Source organism: Drosophila biarmipes, unplaced genomic scaffold, assembly GCF_025231255.1.
Source record: "Drosophila biarmipes strain raj3 unplaced genomic scaffold, RU_DBia_V1.1 ptg000007l, whole genome shotgun sequence".
Classification (NCBI taxonomy): Eukaryota; Metazoa; Arthropoda; class Insecta; order Diptera; family Drosophilidae; genus Drosophila; species Drosophila biarmipes.
Genome location: NW_026114528.1, coordinates 691,901 through 710,078, shown reverse-complemented (window position 1 = coordinate 710,078; position 18,178 = coordinate 691,901). Strand labels below are relative to the sequence as shown.

At 34.9% G+C, this 18,178-nt stretch overlaps 1 protein-coding gene across 6 annotated transcripts in view; it reads right to left on the bottom strand.

Annotated features, from left to right (window-relative positions):
* LOC108023841 (uncharacterized) overlaps positions 1-18,178 on the bottom strand; it is a 104,965-nt gene that overhangs the window by 20,271 nt on the left and 66,516 nt on the right. Inside the window, exon 1 of one of the 6 annotated variants that reach the window (XM_050889804.1) lies at positions 17,717-17,789. The exons of 1 other annotated variant lie outside the window; for it this stretch is intronic. In XM_050889804.1, coding sequence (XP_050745761.1) covers positions 17,717-17,763 — 47 coding nt within the window. In that variant the 5' untranslated portion in view covers positions 17,764-17,789. Of the gene's footprint in view, positions 1-13,221; positions 13,327-14,646; positions 15,230-17,716; positions 17,790-18,178 lie in introns of those variants that run through there. 4 more of the 6 variants (XM_050889803.1, XM_044092647.2, XM_044092646.2 and 1 more) reach the window with 4 other exon arrangements.

Below are 18,178 nucleotides of genomic sequence, written 5' to 3'. Positions count from 1 at the left end.
TTTTTTTGTTTTATTTTTTTTTTATTTTAAAATTTTAAAGTTTAAAAAGTTTTTTATTTCAAAGATTAGATTGGTTTATGAAAATCAGGAAAAAAACTTTAAAACAATCGGAATAAAAATAAAAAGTTTGCTCGTAGTATTTAATCGATGTTAACTTAACAAATCATGTTAGAAAGGCGCACAAAGTATTACTTTTCAACGGAGCACCTGATTTTAACCAAAGTATCATTCATGGGCGTGGGTATTCATCCCTTCCGGCACTTAAAGGCATAACCCGAGATCGTTAGATCCGTTTATGAAAATCAGAAAAAAAAACTTTTAAGAAATTGGAATAAAAACAAAACTTTTGCTCATAGTTTTTAAACGATGTTAGCACAAAGTATTATTTTTCAAATTAAATTTTTACATTTACACTTTCACTTTTACACTTTCACTTTTACACTTTAACTTTTTTTAAAATCGCGCACTTTTTTGCGGGCCTTTGTCACTACGTGACTGCCGTGACTTTCGTTGCGAAAGTGAAAGCTTTGTTAGTTTTCCGGAAAGTAAGCGTTTCCGACCCCCTAAAGTAAATATATTTTCGATCAGGATCAATAGTCCACTAGCATTTTTCCACGGCCACACTAACGACCACAACCCGCAAAAATTTGTAACGCCTACAGTTTTAAGGAAGAAAAAAAAAGCTAATCAAAATGTATTTGTCTCAACAATACCTACCGATTGATGCCCGCTCTAACGGCCACAAATAGCCAAACCGCTTAAATTTATCTGCTGCCCACATTAAAAAAGCGGCTTTACCATATCGATTTGCTGCTTATCTATTTTACATTTAGGTATTTGATAGTCGAGGCTCTCGACTAATGGGTTCATAATTATTTTTAGTTGTTTTCTTTTTTTAGGAAAAATAAATAAGAAGTTGCTCGAAAGATGGAACCCCGTCTTCTTAATCGTTTATTTACTAAAGAGTATTCCCTATTTTTTTAAGTCTTATCTTATTTGGTATAACAGAACATTGGGTTAATGTGAGTTTTTTCAGTTGGGAAATGGCAACCTTATTAGTCAAAGTATAGCTGCGATCAAGAATACAAATATAAGAGGCAACAACATGTATATTATATATTATAAAATACTTTTTATTTTAATTTTTACACAAGTTCGACGAATTTGTATAAAAAGTGTGGGCTGTTGTAGGCCTTGCACAATACTTTATACACACATTTTTTTTTTTAAGTATTAACCATTTTTAATGCAATCGAATAGTAATAGGTAATAATTTTTGCTTGCTGAAACTGACCATCTTATTGTGCTTGTGTGCTACTAACATTGCGAAACCAATAACATTGCATATATTTGTTCAGGAAGCAGGAGTGAATATACAATCTTGCGAACCCACTGAATTTATTTAAAACCTTGCTAAGCCGCCAACTGTGTATATTGTGAGTTTATTCCAAAAGCTTTTATATTTAACAATGTTACCAACTCTTTCTCTTTCCTCAGATCTTCTTCCATACTACATTGTTATTGTTTGTCCCTAACCGGTAGTGGATAGACGACTCTTGAGCGTCGCCGTGGAACAAGGGGATGTAGTAAGCAGGACGATCTTTCCTTTTGCTGACTGCTGACTGACTGTGCATGCCGCTGTATCAGCGGTGCTAAATGCACTCATCTGCTGCTATGTGAGCAGCGCACCGGACAGTTAATGTATTCGCTCTGTTGTGCTACCACTGAACACCTGGTCGCTGCTTCGTATAGGTAGTCTACCACTGAGCGCCTGGTCGCTGCTCCGTGTAAGCAGGGCACCGTGCTGTATAAGTTTCGTTGCTGGTACGTTGCCCACCTACGACTCCGTCTATAATTTTGTTGTCATTTTAGTGTGATTGTTGCTTACCGACCTGTTGAGGGAAATTTATTGACGATGATAGATAGTCGCTGCTTTCGGTAGTCGGTCATCTCAACGAACACACAAAATAATAACAAAGAGTGAAATGGTCAAGAGTGCAAAAGCTTGCGCGAAGATAGAAAAGGACAAACTGAGTTCTGCAGGTGATTCCACAGTTTCAAGAGGGAGGACATAATTTGGGTGACCCATTTACTACAATTTTTACCGCAGATTCATGTGCAATTGATTCCTCTTGCAACTTTTGGTCAAGGGTGCATAAATGATTGGTTAAATCGGGTATCTTTTCGATTTCCCTAATTTCCCTGTAGCTACTATAGTGGTATATGAGATTTGATCGTGCTGGCGGATTTACTTTACGAATACCCGGCCAAAGACAGTATTTTGTAGGGTTGGACCTGAGTGTTTGTAACGTATTCGTCCTTCCCTAAGCAAGTCGAAAAACAACTTAGCGCCGAAGCAAGTTAGGGCCTGCTGGAAAGATGCCTGTTGTAATCCAATCAGGAGCGATTGCAACTGTTTCATTGCGACCCCGACTCAAAAAATATTCTAGCACACAGCTTGTCTCCTGCCTGACTTTGAACATCGAAGAGGGCCGTTGTGAGTAAGACGTGATCGATTCTTTGAGGTAAGGGTTGACTAAGCGAAGTATTATGGGACTGATTGTCAGAACCGAGCTTCTAATGAGATACTTGCGAAGGAAGTGCCACTTTAAATAAAATGTTCATCTGACTTGCAGTAGTGATATTTAGATTTAAGCTCTTTGGCAGGTAGGGATTCTTTTAGTGCCGCTTTGCTATATCTAGGCATGTTCCCTAGATGTCTTTGTTTGGGAGCTCTTCACCCTTTCGTGCTTTCCTTAGCCGGTTAATGCGCCTGTAAGCAACCTTTCCATAACAGAATAGAATCATAACTTAGTAGTTCTTCCCATCTCGACTGCGGCTTGGGACCATCTATAGACATGACGATATAAATTATCATTGCGTTGGCGAGAATTCTCTCGTTGGCGAGCGAAAGATTCATACATAGCAGTTTCAGTGTCGCTAAGGAATCGTAACGGCGGGGAGGATGGCGCTTGCATTGTTGGGATTTTAAACAAGCGAGAGGTACTTTTAAAATACATTAAACACGGAATCTCATAAATTTTGACCAAGGCCGCGTGGGTCCTTGCGTAATTTGTTTCGGTGGTCTGGTAAGCCTTTACTGTTCCTAAGGCATCTTTTTCTTTTTCGACAGTTGATAAAGATTCGTCGTGGAGAACTAAGCTGCTAAGCAGACATATACAATTTTTGAATTCGGCTTAGTTGGCGTCGAACTGCTGTGACTGCCTGAGGAACTTAAACTATTATTATTTTCGCGAGGTACAATGATTTTTTTCTCCTTCAGACCGATTAAAATTAGATATTAATAAGACCTTTGCTGATACACATAATTCTTCTAACTCCTCTCTACATGCTAAATTTATATTAATTGCCTCTTATTGTTATTGCACCTCGATCGCCTTTTCCATACATAAACGATATTTCATTTCAAACGGATTAGGGGGATTTTCTTGAACTATGGCCTCAATTTTATTTATATGATTCTTTTTCCGCTCAAGCCGTTCAAGAAATTTTTTTGTGTCGTCCTCCGCAGAGAGGGTTCTACCAATACGTTTCTTACTTCCAACCATTGTGACCAGCAACTTCCCCTATTAGATTATTTCTAACAAATCAGTGCCAATGCAATGCTGCTGGTAGCGATATAATATCTGCACTATCACACTGCACTGAAGATATCTGCTAGACTATGTGCACTTGAAACAAGGCAGGCGATAAAATTGACACAACAAAAGAGCTCGCGAAGATCAAAGCAAGGCAGCTTAAGTGAGGCTGAATGTGTGTGTGTGTATGTGTTGGATATGATGACTGAAACCCAAGTGCATTATAATATGTGTTTGTTGAAATGATGAATATAAAGATTGAATTTATTTACATAGTCCTCTTTACCATCGATATAAAATGCGAATCTTTGTTCAGGCGCTCCTTTTTCTATGTGTTCCCGCGACGAGGTTAGGTTGAAGCCCGCTGATGCTCTCCTGTGACGATATGAAGGTTAGGGACGCAGCTGATATACGCTCCCTCTACGATGAGAAGACGATTGGCGCTCCGGATGAGCGATGCGCTTGTTTCGCAACGCCAATTTGGTCGCGTGCACTCGTTATATAACTATTGGTGATTTGCGAACTTGTAACAATCCGCAAATCCGAGTGCCTCGACTATCAGATACCCGTTACTCAGCTTAAGGGAACAAAAGGATAATGAAGATGTATAAGCAGAAAAAAGATATTTTACGGCGCCTTTTTCAGGAGATGTTATGTGGGCGGCAGACAGTTTAAAGCGTTTTGCAATTTGTGGGTGTTAGAGTGGGCGTGGCATCGATAGGTATTGATGAGACAGATACATTTCAGATAAGATTTTTTTCTATCATAAAAACTGTAGGCGCTACAGATATTCTCCGATTGTAGGCGTTTAAGTGGTCGTTGCAACCCGCTTGCGCTGCGTAGGAAGACCAGGAATCTGCATGCCAAGTATGAATATTCTAGCTCTTATAGTTTCCATGATCTCAGCGTTCATACGGACGGACGGACAGTCGGACATGGCTAGATCATGATCAAGAATATATATACTTTCTTCTACCTGTTACATACTTTCCGACGAATCTAAAACACCAGAGCTATAATTTGTTTCATATTATTTCCCCACCAATTTTCCGATCTTTCCTACGACAGCTATATGAGAGGTGGTTATATGTTAAATAACACCAAAGTCATAATTTTTTAAAATTTTTCTTCGGATTGTTTCTATGCCAGCTATATGATATAGTTATCCGCTCCGGCTGGCTCCGACATATAAACCACCTTTTTGGGAAAGATTCAGCCCGATAGCTTTAAACCTGAGAGACTAGTTTGCGTAGAAACGGATGTACGGAAGGGCATGGCTAGATCGACTCGTCTAGTGATGCTGATATAGAATATATACTCGTAAAAGACAGAAAAAACAGAAACTGGCAAGGAAGTCCAGGCACCATCTAAGAGCATGATTCAGTTGGCAGAGCGACGGACTGAATAGTGCTGTAGAAGCTTTGTGTCCTAACAGTGTATTTTTCTGTTGGCCTGAATGACTGGCGAAGGTTGGTCTGTTGTACAGGCGAAGATTTAGCTAGAACGACTGGTTTCCTACTCTAAAATAGGTCGATGCTGACCAATCAATTGGGACAACATCCATCCGATTCGCCAATGCATAGTGATTGTTTTGTTTCTAAGCTTTTAAATAAAAAATTTGTAAAAGATAAATAAACAAAAAAAGAAAATAAGTTCGGCAAGCCGAAGTTTGTATACCCTTGCAGTTGTAAAAAATAATCAATAATTTTACTAAATGGAATTCGAAATTCTTAAAAGTATAAAAATGTATATACCCAATATTATAAGATAATATGTCAAAAAGCCCCAAAGCTATAATTTGTTTCACATTACTTCCCATCAATTATCCGATCGTTCCTATGACAGCTATATAATATAGTCGTCCGATTTTAATAAAATTTAATTCGACATTCAGAACTAATTAAGAAATGTTATTTTAAAGCTTATAAATTTATGTGTTAAAAAACACCAAAGATATAATTTTTATTTCATGTTTTCCGACTAACTTTCCGATCGTTCCTATGGCAACTATATGATATAGTCGTCCGATTTTAATAAAATTTAATTCGAAATTCAAAACCAAATAAAAAATGTTATTTCCAAGCGTAGGAGGATACACGTTAAACAAGAAAGGATGTTAACTTCGGCAAGCCGAAGTTTGTATACCCTTGCAGTTATAAGAAATAATCAATACAGTTATACAAGCAATACGGCTTTTTGATATACAGCTATATAATATAGTGGTCCGTTCTTGATAAAATTTAATTCTAAATTCAGAACTAATTAAAAAATGTTATTTCCAATCTGAGAAGGTTATATGTCAAAAAGCACCATAGCTTTGGCTTGTTATATATTATTTTCCCACCATTTTTCCGATTGTTCCTATGAAAGCTATATGATATAGTTATCCGATTCTGATAAAATTTAAATCGAAACTCAGAACTAATTAAAAAATGTTATATCCAAGCTTAGAAGGTTATATGTTAAAAAATATTGAAGATTTAATTTTCTTATATTATTTTACCACCAATTTTCCGATCGTTACTATGGCAGCTATATGATATAGTCGATATAGACTAATTAAAAAAGTTGTTTCTAAGCTTAGCAGTTTATATGTTTAAAAACACCGAAGATATAATTTTTATAGCCTTGCAGAGGGTATAATGATTTCAGTCAGAAGTTTGCAACGCAGTGAAGGAGACGTTTCCGACCCCATAAAGTATATATATTCTTGATCAGCGTCACAAGACGAGTCGATCTAGCCATGTCCGTCTGTCTGTCCGTCCGTTTCTACGCAAACAAGTCTCTCAGTTTTTAAGCTATCGAGCTGAAACTTTGCTAAAAGTCTTCTTTCTATTGCAGGTAGTATATAAGTCGAAACTAGCCGGATCGGACAACTATATATTAAAATTAAAAAAAAATGATATCTTCGGTGTTTTTAAACATAAAACCGTCTAAGCTTGGAAATTACATTTTTTAATTTATTCTGAATTTCCTGTTAAATTTTTTCAAAATTGGACGACTATATGGTAAAATAATATAAAATAATTTATATCTTTGGTAATTTTTAACATATAACCTCCTGCGCTTGGAAATAACATTTTTTAATTGGTATAGATTTTCGAATTAAATTTTATCAAAATCGGACGACTATATCATATAGCTGCCATAGACACAATCGGAAAATTGGTAGGAAATTATGAAAAAATTGTATCTTCGGTGTTTTTTAACATATAAAATTCTAAGCTTGAAAATAATTTTTTTTAATTAGTTCTGAATTTTGAATTAAATTTTATCGAAATCAGAAAGCTGTCATTGAAAAGATCGGAAAATTGGTGGGAAAATAACTCGCTTATTTCCAAGCGTAAAAAGTTTTATGTTAAAAAACACCGAACATTTATATATTTTTTAATTTTTTCCCCCTAGTAGCTATAAGATATAGTTGTCCGATCCGGCTGGTTCCTGCAATAGAAAGAAGACTTTTGGGAAAGTTTCAGCCCGATAGCTTCAAAACTGAGATGCTAGTTTGCGTAGAAACGGACAGACAGACGGACATGGCTAGATCGACTCGTCTAGTGACGATGATCAAGAATATATATACTCTATGGGGTCGGAAACGTTTCCTTCACTGCGTTGCAAACTTCTGACTGAAATCATTATACCCTCTGCAAGGGTATAAAGACGAAGAAAGACAAGTACTTCCAGAAAAACAACTATCAACCGCTAATCCGCTGTTGTTCTGTTTTTTTTATGTCCCGTTAGTCTATGCATGTTCCGTTATACTTGAATTTAGGGTACTTATGGACATGTTCGACTATGCAAATCGTTATGTAAATTTTTTTTTTGAAAATTCCATTATGAAAATCGTTTTATGGATTAGCTTGAAACTAAAGAAAAACAAATATATTAACCCCTACACAAATTATTTAAATTATTTTATTTTAAATTTACCAGACATTTTGCATTATTTTAAATGAAAGGGTGTATAACAGTCTAGTCTCTTTAAGTGCTAGGCCTATTTGCCTTCACCCGCATTTTTCAGAAAAGACATGACGTGAGAAGGAGAACAAAAAATGTATTTTTGTGATTTCTCTCCCGCTAAAGAGCGCGGCTCTTATTGTTCTTCTCGAGTCGCTGGCTCCTCTGACAACGTCCCAGTCCACTTCGTGCTGATTTAGCGCTTAAACTGAATTGTGGAACTGCAGGGTAATAATAAAACACACTACCGACTGAAACTGGTGGTAATGCTGTATGGGGTATGGTTAATTCGGCCAAAAAACCAATTTTAAAAAAATTTTCACACAATACGGTTAATGTCAGAGAAATTATTTTATAGGCATATTAAAGCCCAACATTTAAACTATGTTTTTTTAACTTTTAACGAAATAATAAATATAAAGGAGCCGTTGGCAGTCAAACTCCGTAGACTCCCGCAAGAAAAAAAGTTTTGCGGTGTACAGCATACTCGTAAGTCGTTACTGGATTATCAGAAAAATAAACAAGAAAGGAAATTAACTTCGACAAGCCGATCTTTGTATACCCTTGCAAGTATAGGAAAGAATAAACGTAAGTAATTTTTGGTTTAATATCAGTGAAGCTAGCAACAATCCTAAAAATATATGATAAAAAGAAAATTTTAACTGATATTTATTTGTCTGATTAATTGACCAAAAAAATATGTGCCACGCCCACTTTAACGCCCACCAACCACCCAAAACTGTGATGGCCACAATTGTCATGCTAGAAATTTTATTGTAATGCTCACGATGCGCCTAAAACTTTGGTGGCCACTTTTTTTTGTTTGCTAAAATTTATTTGTATCATTATTTTTATACCCTTGCAGAGGGTTTTATGATTTCAGTCAAAAGTTTGCAACGCAGTGAGGGAGACGTTTCCGACCCATAAATAATTCTATATATACTTGTATATATGGACGTTGATGCAGTTCGAACAGTACAAGCAAATGGCCCAACGATACCAATCACGTGCTCGTTATGCGCGGGGCCCTTTTATCAATTTGGGAAAAAAAATCGAGTTCGCGAGGAAGATACATAAATCAAATAAAGGCGGGACACAAAAGAAATTAAAAGGCACAACTAAGAATGAAGTAAATAAGTCAAAATATTAGTTTTTAATACCGGGATAGAAGTTGAAATAAAAATTAAATGTTAAAGGTTGTTATAGTTATTACACAGCACGCGAAAGGGCTCGGGCGGACAAACATTTGATGTACAACGTGGAAAATTAGCAGGAACATTTGGCGGTTTAAAAGATCTGCAGAATCAATATCACCTCTTATAAGATTTTGTATAAAAATAGTACCAAGCATGGTTCTACGATTTACATGTTAAGGTAAATTAAGCAATTGTAATCTACTCTGGTAAAAAGGTAGCCTTACTTTTTAATCCCAGTTCAAACTACGCAGGGCAAATAAAATAAATTTTTTTTTGTTCCGATTTAATACGGTCAATGTGCACTTGATATTGTGTACTCCAAACCGACGAACTATATTCCAAAATAGAACGGACAAAGGAGGTAAATAATAATTTGGTCGAATAAGGGTCATCAAATTCTTTTGGCCAACGCTTTATAAACCCAAGAACACTCATGGCTTTGTTAACAGTGGACATAATGTGGCAGGGTCAAAAAGAACACCTAAATCGTCAACTGAATATATACGGTCAAGGGACGTATTTGTAAGAAAGTAACTGATAAACGTAGGAGTACCCCTATAAAAAGTCATAACGTTGCATTTATGGTAGTTCAAATTTAAAAGGTTGTACTCACACCATCCATGAAAACAATCAATATCCGACTGTAAGTTAAATCCCGACGCTATATCACTATATGATAAACAAAGCTTAACATCATCAGCATACATTAGTACACGGGAAGTGTTATGATTGAGGCACTCCAGATCAATCACGTAGATCAATTTTGAAACAGCATTCTTGAATATTTGAGTCCTACCATTCAAGTAACATGAAATCTAAGATAATACTCGTACATTACCAGGAAACCCAAGCTGATCTAATTTAAATAAATGAAGAGAGTGGTTAACGGAGTCAAAGGCCTTACTAAAATCTGTACATTCAATATCAGTCTGCATTTTTTTCTTAAATCCATTTATTACATAGATGTCAATTCAAAAAGGTTGGTTGTGGTCGATCGTCGCTTAACAAAACCATGCTGACACGGTGATATAAGCGAGGAACATAAATGTTGCAAATGAGAAGTGATAATAGGTTTGAATGCTTTAGGAATTGCCGACAATTTAGAAATACCTCTATAATTTTGGGCATCCTCCTGCGCACCTTTTTTATGGCGTGTAAATTAAAAGAGGGAAGGAAAAACTGATGATGAAATGACAAATTAAAAAGTTTAAGAATCGGTTTACAAATGGTTGACGCACAAAACTAAAGCACACATCCGGGAAGTCCATCTGAACCGGGAGAATAAGTTGGCGTTGTTGTTGCTAAATCTCTTGAAAAATAGAGCTTTCGGTGTTTACAGGAGAAAAAATACATTTAAGGGATTAGGGTAGTTAGAATTCGACCAAGCTGTCGAACTATAAGTAGTTTGGAAAAACTCAGCAATCATCAATTTCAGAATCCGTCGATGCCTCCATTGAGTTTAGACGTACCGATGAAGGCAATGCCGATGACTTACGCTTGGCATTAACAAAGTTGTAAAACTATTTCGGAGCAATGACTGTTGAGAACATTAAAATCTGTTCAAGCCACCACATATTTCGAAAAATCTGCTGTTCTACCCGATTTTTTATACTTTTCATAAGTGTTAGATTTAGGGCTTTTAAGTCTTTGAAGCGCACTGGTAAACCAAGGAGGCCTGTTTAGGTTTGAAAGAAACCTATCAAGTACGCATTCATTAAAAGACGTATTTAGCACTGTATTGAATAGTTCAGTGGCACTTTCAATTTCTGTACAATTGTACAAGTCTGTCCAATTATAATGAGAATTCATGTCGTTAAGTATATATAAATATAATAATAGTTGGAGAAACTAAAGGAGAGACGGTATCAGAGCAGGGGAGCCGAATTGTCAGTTCCATAATTGGATGATATCGGTCTTCAGGTACAACAAGAGCGTCGATTCTACATATTATAATTTCAGACGGGTTTGAAACAAACAAACAAACTAATTTTCTACTTAAGGACTTTTTTATAAAGATTACTTGCTGTAACGATAATTCTAAAAGGCCATTCATAAATTCATGGGCGGATAAAGGAATAGCGACAAATGAGTCAGTAGGAGGAGACCAAGAAATATCATGTAGGTTAAAGTCACCTAAAACAATCAAACGGTCTCTGTTAGAAAGAAGGGATAAAACAAATTTTATTGCAGACAGATGGTGCTCATAAATTACTAGATCAGAGCTAGGTGGAAACTTTCACACTTAGAAATTCAATTTCATTCGGGATATGAATGAGAATTCTTTGAGATGTTATGTTAGAGGTAACGGCAATCAGCACACCGCCCTCTACGTGAGTGGCGATCAGTCCTATAAGTATTAACGTTATTAGATAGAACTTCAGAGTCGGATATCTCTGGTTTCAGCCAAGTTTCCGTAAAAGCTAAAATATCTTTAGTAAATGCAGAGGAGTTAGCATCAAGCTTGGGTAGCTTCATATTTAGTCCCCTAACATAACAGCCAAAATTAAACTTTTTAGCTTTTTAGCACAGTGGAGGTCCTGTTATTTGTTCTCGGTTTACTTGGAACAAATTCTTTAATTATTAAATCATCATTAAGCCAAAAGCTTTCAGAAAGTAAAACATTGAAAACATCAGGCGGAGAAAATATTTTAAAAGACGATATCCCACGAGCGTATGAAAATCGAAATTGTTCAACTGCAATATCTTCGGATGGGAATTTTACGTATAAGTTCCAAAACATCCCTGATGTGGTATCTGGGGTGAATCTAGAAACAAATAATTGCTTCCTTTGTGGAACGACTGAAAGTTTCTTACGTCCCTCAGCAGCTGTCTGAACCTTACTAGGCTGAGATCCAGGAATTATGCCTACTGTACTTATAGGTAAGGTCGTCACCAATTTCTTTGACTTAGCCAATGCAGAAGTTTTTATTCCGGAAACATGGACTTCACTCGAGCTAGCTGTAATCATACGCACAGTTGGTTCGTTTACCCCTGTTTCAACAGGAATTGCTGCTACCAAGTTCGGATTTGGGTTGGATTCTTTAGTCATATTAACGGAGGTTAAGTTGTCTTTTTTTAACCCCTAATTGAGTTTCTTTAGTTGAAGACGCAAGTGTAATTTTTCTTAGAACAGACGAGGGCCATTATAAGAAAACAAAGAGAAAAATAAAATGAAATAAAATATCAAAAATACCTCAAAGTAAATTGGGCACTGGGATCAAATTCAAAAATCACAAAGGCACAAAATACAAAGAAAAAAAAGATCGCGAGATCGCGAAAAGTTATCAAACGTAAGAGCACGAGAGAAAAAATATTCTATTATTATTTTAAGCACGAACAAATACAATGTAAATCGAGCAAGAGACAGAAAGGTTTAGAAATAGCACCGAAAAAGTCTACCAGAAATTCAGAAGGTTCATAGAGAGGATAAATTACAGTTATAAAATAGAGCGAGGGAGATTGAGAGGGAGAAAAAGAGTTTTAGCAAGTTTAGAGAGCGTAAGTTACAAAAAGAAAGCTAAGAGATTAAACCAATCTAATAGAAATTTTAAAATAACTATAAACACGTACCCGTTTAGTGGGAGATCTATTCAAAATTACTAGCGCAATTGTTTACAAGCTTTGTAAATAAATACCACACAAAATCACAGAAAAAGACAACAACTCGGAGCACAAAAGTAAACACAGCTGTTCACAAGCGACGCTAAATCGGTCAGTTTTCACGAAAACATTGTTTTTATTATATCTTTCATGTTTTTCAACATATAACTTCAAAATTTTTTATTAGTTTTGATTTTCGAATTTAATTGTATTGAAATCAGACGACTATATAATACATAGCAGCCATATGAATGATCGGAAAATTGTTTAACATACTAGGCTTGGAAATAACATTCTCTAATCAGTTCTGAATTTCGAATTTAATTTAATAAATCGGAAAATTGGTAGGAAAATAATATAAAACAAATTATAGCTTCGTTGTTTTTAGACGTATTATCTTATACTCTTGGGAATCTAATTTTTAATATTTTTAAGAATTTTTATTTTGTCAAAGAAACGGTCAGAGAAATAATGAAATACTTATTAAAAAAAAGTTTTTACCGCCTGTATTAAAGTCGTTGATATTTTCCTACGTAGCAACTAATCGATATCGTACATGTATTTTAATTTTCTATGCTTATATTGTATTAAAACACCTCTGAACTGATCTAGTGACGATCGCACCTACAGCAAACGAAAGTTTTGATATCAAATACATTTTCTTAAGCTTTTACAAACTGAATAGCAGCGTAATGTAAATTAAAATTAAGAAAAAGTTTAGGAGTCTCAAGGGCTTTACGCCTTAGAATATTATTTGAAATAGTTAGAGCCGTTTTTGAGAAATTAGAAAAAAGGCTACAAAAAAATCTACATAAACAAACAAACAAGACAAATTGTGTTTAAAGGGCTTACATAGTATTTTAAAATACCTTTCTATCGACCTAAAGCACAAGCCATTTGCTTCAGTTCTTCACAAGTTTAAGGTATACAAAATTTAGTTTTTTAAAGCCGTTTTCCTCGCCAAATTAGATAGTTTTCCAAAAGTAGTGACACTACTGTGTTCAGTTGAGATGTTTAACATCATCTTAACTTTTTAAGGCGTTCCAGTAGATTTTGGATTAAAAAAGATCAATGCATATGCCATATCATATCAAAGGCCATATACCTTAAAATTTTATTTAAAATCGTTGAAGCCGGTTTTGAGAAATCTGAAAAAGGCTAAAAAAAATATAAATAAAAAAATGTTGGACCATAATATTAAAACGATGTTATTTAGACAAATCGTGTTCAAACGGCATAAATAGTATTTCGACAAACGGGCAAACTGACAAACAAAATACAATTTTCATTTTAAGGGGACTCCGAAAAGTTTTTTGTTGCTTGTTACTTTTGAATGAATTTTGACAGTTTGGGTGTTATTCGAGGCGTGTTTTAATTGATTTTAATATAACTAGGTAGATAATCGAGGGTAATTATCCACACCGGCCCCATCAAATTTTCCAAAACTTAAACTTCTACTCTTTCACCACTTTTTCTGACACATCAATTGATTTTTTTGGTATTTGGTATTGGTATGCAATTCTTTTAGTTTTTGCAATGCCTTTCGATTGATGTAGCACTCGAAACAATTGTCACTATGTGGAATGCCGTCCACAGTGATTTTTGGTGTCGTGGGACCACTTGTTTGAACTAGACCAGTGTTGCGCTGATAGGCTGCTTATTAAGCAAGTGAGTAATAAACCTATGATCAGAAGAATAAATGGCAATTTGTAGTTGTCGGATTTCACTGATACATAAATTTGCAAAGTTTAAAAAATTTCTCAGGTTCTTTGACATTGAAACTTGGCATATGTACAGTACAAAGGTGGCCAGCCGCTTCACCTGCGAAAGTGTTATAAATAGATTGCTTTTATCTTAACTACTAAAACCAAACGAAAATATTATTTAAACATTTGTTTTTTTTTTAATGGAATAAGTGGGTTTTATAAGGAGTTTATATATAAAAGTATCCATCGGCAAAGTTTATAACAAGGATTGACACAAAAAATCCTAAACAAAAAAGGAAGTTAACTTCGGCAAGCCGAAGGTTGTATACCCTAAGAAATAATAAATGTCAATCAATTTTAAAAAAATTGTTTTTTGTTTATAATTTTTTCTTTATTTCTCTGACCGTTTTTCGACAGTTAAATCAAAATTATTAAAAATACAATAATAATAATAATACGTTAATAACACCAAATCTATAATTTTATTTCATATTTCCAGATAAAGTCGTTAGAATACAAACAGATCTGTCCGGAAAACGGACAAAATGTCAATATTGTTGTCGATTTATATGGAAAGCCAATACTTACTCAACAAAAAAAGATGTAGTTTTTGTTCATTGACTTTCAACTTTAACATACAATTTATGATATTTTCACTTTTGGATTACACGACAAAATGTACATGTTTTAATAACAACTTTTAAATTTTTATTTCGATTAAAATATCTTCAACAGGTTAATACGAATGGTTCATACACACATGTGCAATTCGCATATTAACTTTTTCTTAATTGTTTTTAATTTTTTTTATAGCGAAGTGTTAAATCCGTTAATTTTGTTTATGCATAAATCAATAAGTACATCCGATGAGCTTATTTCTGTGAAACAGTTGTGAAAACTGAAGAATAACCTTTGGTGGTCGATATTCTTTTGTTTTTAAACTGTAGTATGACTGGCTTAATATTTTACGCTTAGAAGAACGCATTCTGGGCCCGTTAACATAGTTTTATGTGCTTTATAATTAATCCTCGTTTAATATTTTTTATTTATTGATTGCTTTCTTTTGTAGAAGTTGTGTCAACTTTTCGCGCATGACTCCTAACACTTGGTGATGGGCTCCGAACGCATTTTGTCAGACCGAAGCCATGTAGTGATACGAAAACACGAGTTCCTGCAAAAGTTTATTTTATATATACATACATATGCAATTTTTCAAAAAGATTTTAAATATTTTTTATTTACCAGAGAGTAAATTTGTTTAAAACATTTCCTGTAATATAAATTTAATATTAAACTGGTCGTTATAAAACAAACATTAAAATAATGTAAAAAGCTTTCAAGCACATGGTTTGTGTCCCGGACTAAAAAGATGTTTTCTCGTGTGCTACCGAAATTGGCTCCACAAGTGAGACTGACTCCATGTAAGCCGCCCGCAATTAAATTATCTATCCACTTTTATCTGGCATGTCCTAGGCGTAAGTCTAAAGGTTATGTCTGCTGCGAAGCGAAAAACAGTTTGAAATCGGATTGGTGTCTTTATACAAAAAGCTGGTTGCTATTATACTTTCACAGAAAAACACTTTTGGTTTTAAATTTATTTATTTGAAAAATGTAAGTTTTTCTCCGAAATTTAAGTAGTTGTTTTCAAAATAACAAGAAAGGAAGTTAACATCGGTAAGGCGAAGTTTGTATACCCTTGCAGTTATAAGAAATAATCAACTTAATAACACCATGTGAAATTTTTAAGGATTGTTGCTGGCTTCAGTGATATTAAAAATGTTGTCATTTGTTTAGGTTATTTGTTTGCCATCTATATGGTAGTGTAATCCGATTTTAATTAAATTGATTTCAAAATTCTGAAAAATATAAAAATTATATTCCCTATATAGTAAGATATGTCAAATAGCCCCAAAGCTATAATTTGTTTCATAATATTTTCAAACCAATTTTTCGATTGTTCCTATGACAGCTATATGATATAGTCATCCGATTTTGATAAAATTTAATTCAAAATTTAGAACTAATGAAAATATGTTATTTCCAAGCGCAGGAGATTATATGTTAAAAAACACCAAAGATATACTTTTTTGATAATATTTTCCAACTATTTTTCCAATTGTTCCTATGGCAGCTACATAACACAGTCGTCCAATTAAAAAAAAAAAATTATTTGAAACTCAGAACTAATTAAAAAATGTTATTTCCAAGCTTAGAAGGTTATATATTAAAAAACACCGAAGATATAATTTTTTCCCCGATAGTTCCTATGGGAGCTATAAGATATAGTTGTCCGATCCGGCTGGTTCCGACTTATATACTACCTGCAATACAAAGAAGATTTTAGGAAAAGTTTCACCCCGATAGTTTTAAAACTGAGAGACAAGCTTGCGTAGAAACGGACGGACAGACAGACGGACAGACGGACATAGCTAGATCGACTGGTGTAGTGACGCTGATCATGAATATATACACTTTATGGGGTCGGAAACGTCTCCTGCACTGCGTTGCAAACTTCTGACTGAAATCATTATACTCTCTAAGAGTATATAATATAAATACGGCTTATACCAACCAAAATATAGGCTCTAATTTAAGCGATATAGGTTGTTGTAAATAAGCTTCCCATGCGCTTGAATTGTTTTTAATATGCATTTTTCGTAATAATATACCCTTTACTTAGCTAAGGGCCGATTTCTCGAGTGCCGGCTAATATTTCTCAAATAGAAAAAGTCTCTGCCAAGCGATTTTGACTTTCTCGAGCCTCAATGTGAGAGCTAACTTTGATAGGAAGTCAGACTCCCTGTTAAGTCTTTTTCGACTCGATAAAGTGACAGGTTATTTTAATAAGCCTAATAAGATTAAATTTTCTAATACTTTTTTTTGATAAAGCCTACACAGCTAATACAATAACCAAAGCAAGCCATGTATTGGCACTTTACAAACTTGAGAAAGAGGCCCTAAGAAGAGTGGGATAAAGATAGAAATATGCACGCATCAAAACTATCGTTCTCAAGATTGTTTATTCTGCATAAAAAGAAACCAAGCAAGGTAGTGAAAATCTTTTGCTGGATGGATGCATGCAAAAAATCATTAGAAATCGCTGAACCATCGAATATAATTTTCAGATTTGTAGTTGTGCTGTCCACAATAATTGTCCGGAATAATTATGGGCAACATTTTAGGTCATGCATGATCTTTAAATTTAAGATGGACTCAAAAATCGTTTTAAAACATTTTTTGTTTGCCTCATAATTTTATTTTTTATACTTTTTGATCCACTTTTTAGGTTGGCGATAGCTGCTGGAAATCATATTATTGACATCCACACCACGAACCATACCTTTCAAAACCATTTCCCTCTGACTAGAAAAATTAAGGTGATCACATCTCTTCCGCAATAAAACGGCGTCAATTACAGTGGCGGAAAAACACTTGCCGTTTGTGCTCTGAAACAAGTATAGATTGCCAATTCTGTTGGCACTGACAATACATTCGCCGTCTTCCACGACCTTTGCGTTTTGCAAAATTACAAAATTACCATGCACATGTTTTTTACCGCACTACTAACTAACAAAAAATTGCCATGCTTTTTTGGAACATAAAGTACGATCTTGAAGGTTAATGCACATTTTACAGCTCTGCCTGAAGCTTTACTTACCCTTTTCCTTCAGATTCAAGGAAACCAGAATTGGCAAGACCAATCATCTCTCTGTCACACTCTTTCACAACACACATGGCTTGTCGTCCCACTGTCACATAGAGTTTTGAAAATTGCCAGCATCCAACGCATTTAGCAAGCTGAATTGTGGATCCACTGTGGGGTCGAACAGCGATTATGGTTGCCTCTTTTAACTGCTTGTGCACAATGGTACTTTACATGTCCACGCTCGACACACTTAAAACTGCCGATATTAATTCTTTTCTTCTTGTTCTTCGTAAATAAATTTTTCTTCTGGGCTGCGACAAAAGCCATGGTATCGTCATCCTGCTCATTTGCAATTCCCCTTTATTCGCTTTCTTCTTTGAGCAAATGCAGAGAGTTTCAAACGAGGTCTCGATAGTCACCACGAAATTTTCGAATTGTTCTCAAAGACTCGACAATAAAACAATTGTGCTTAGC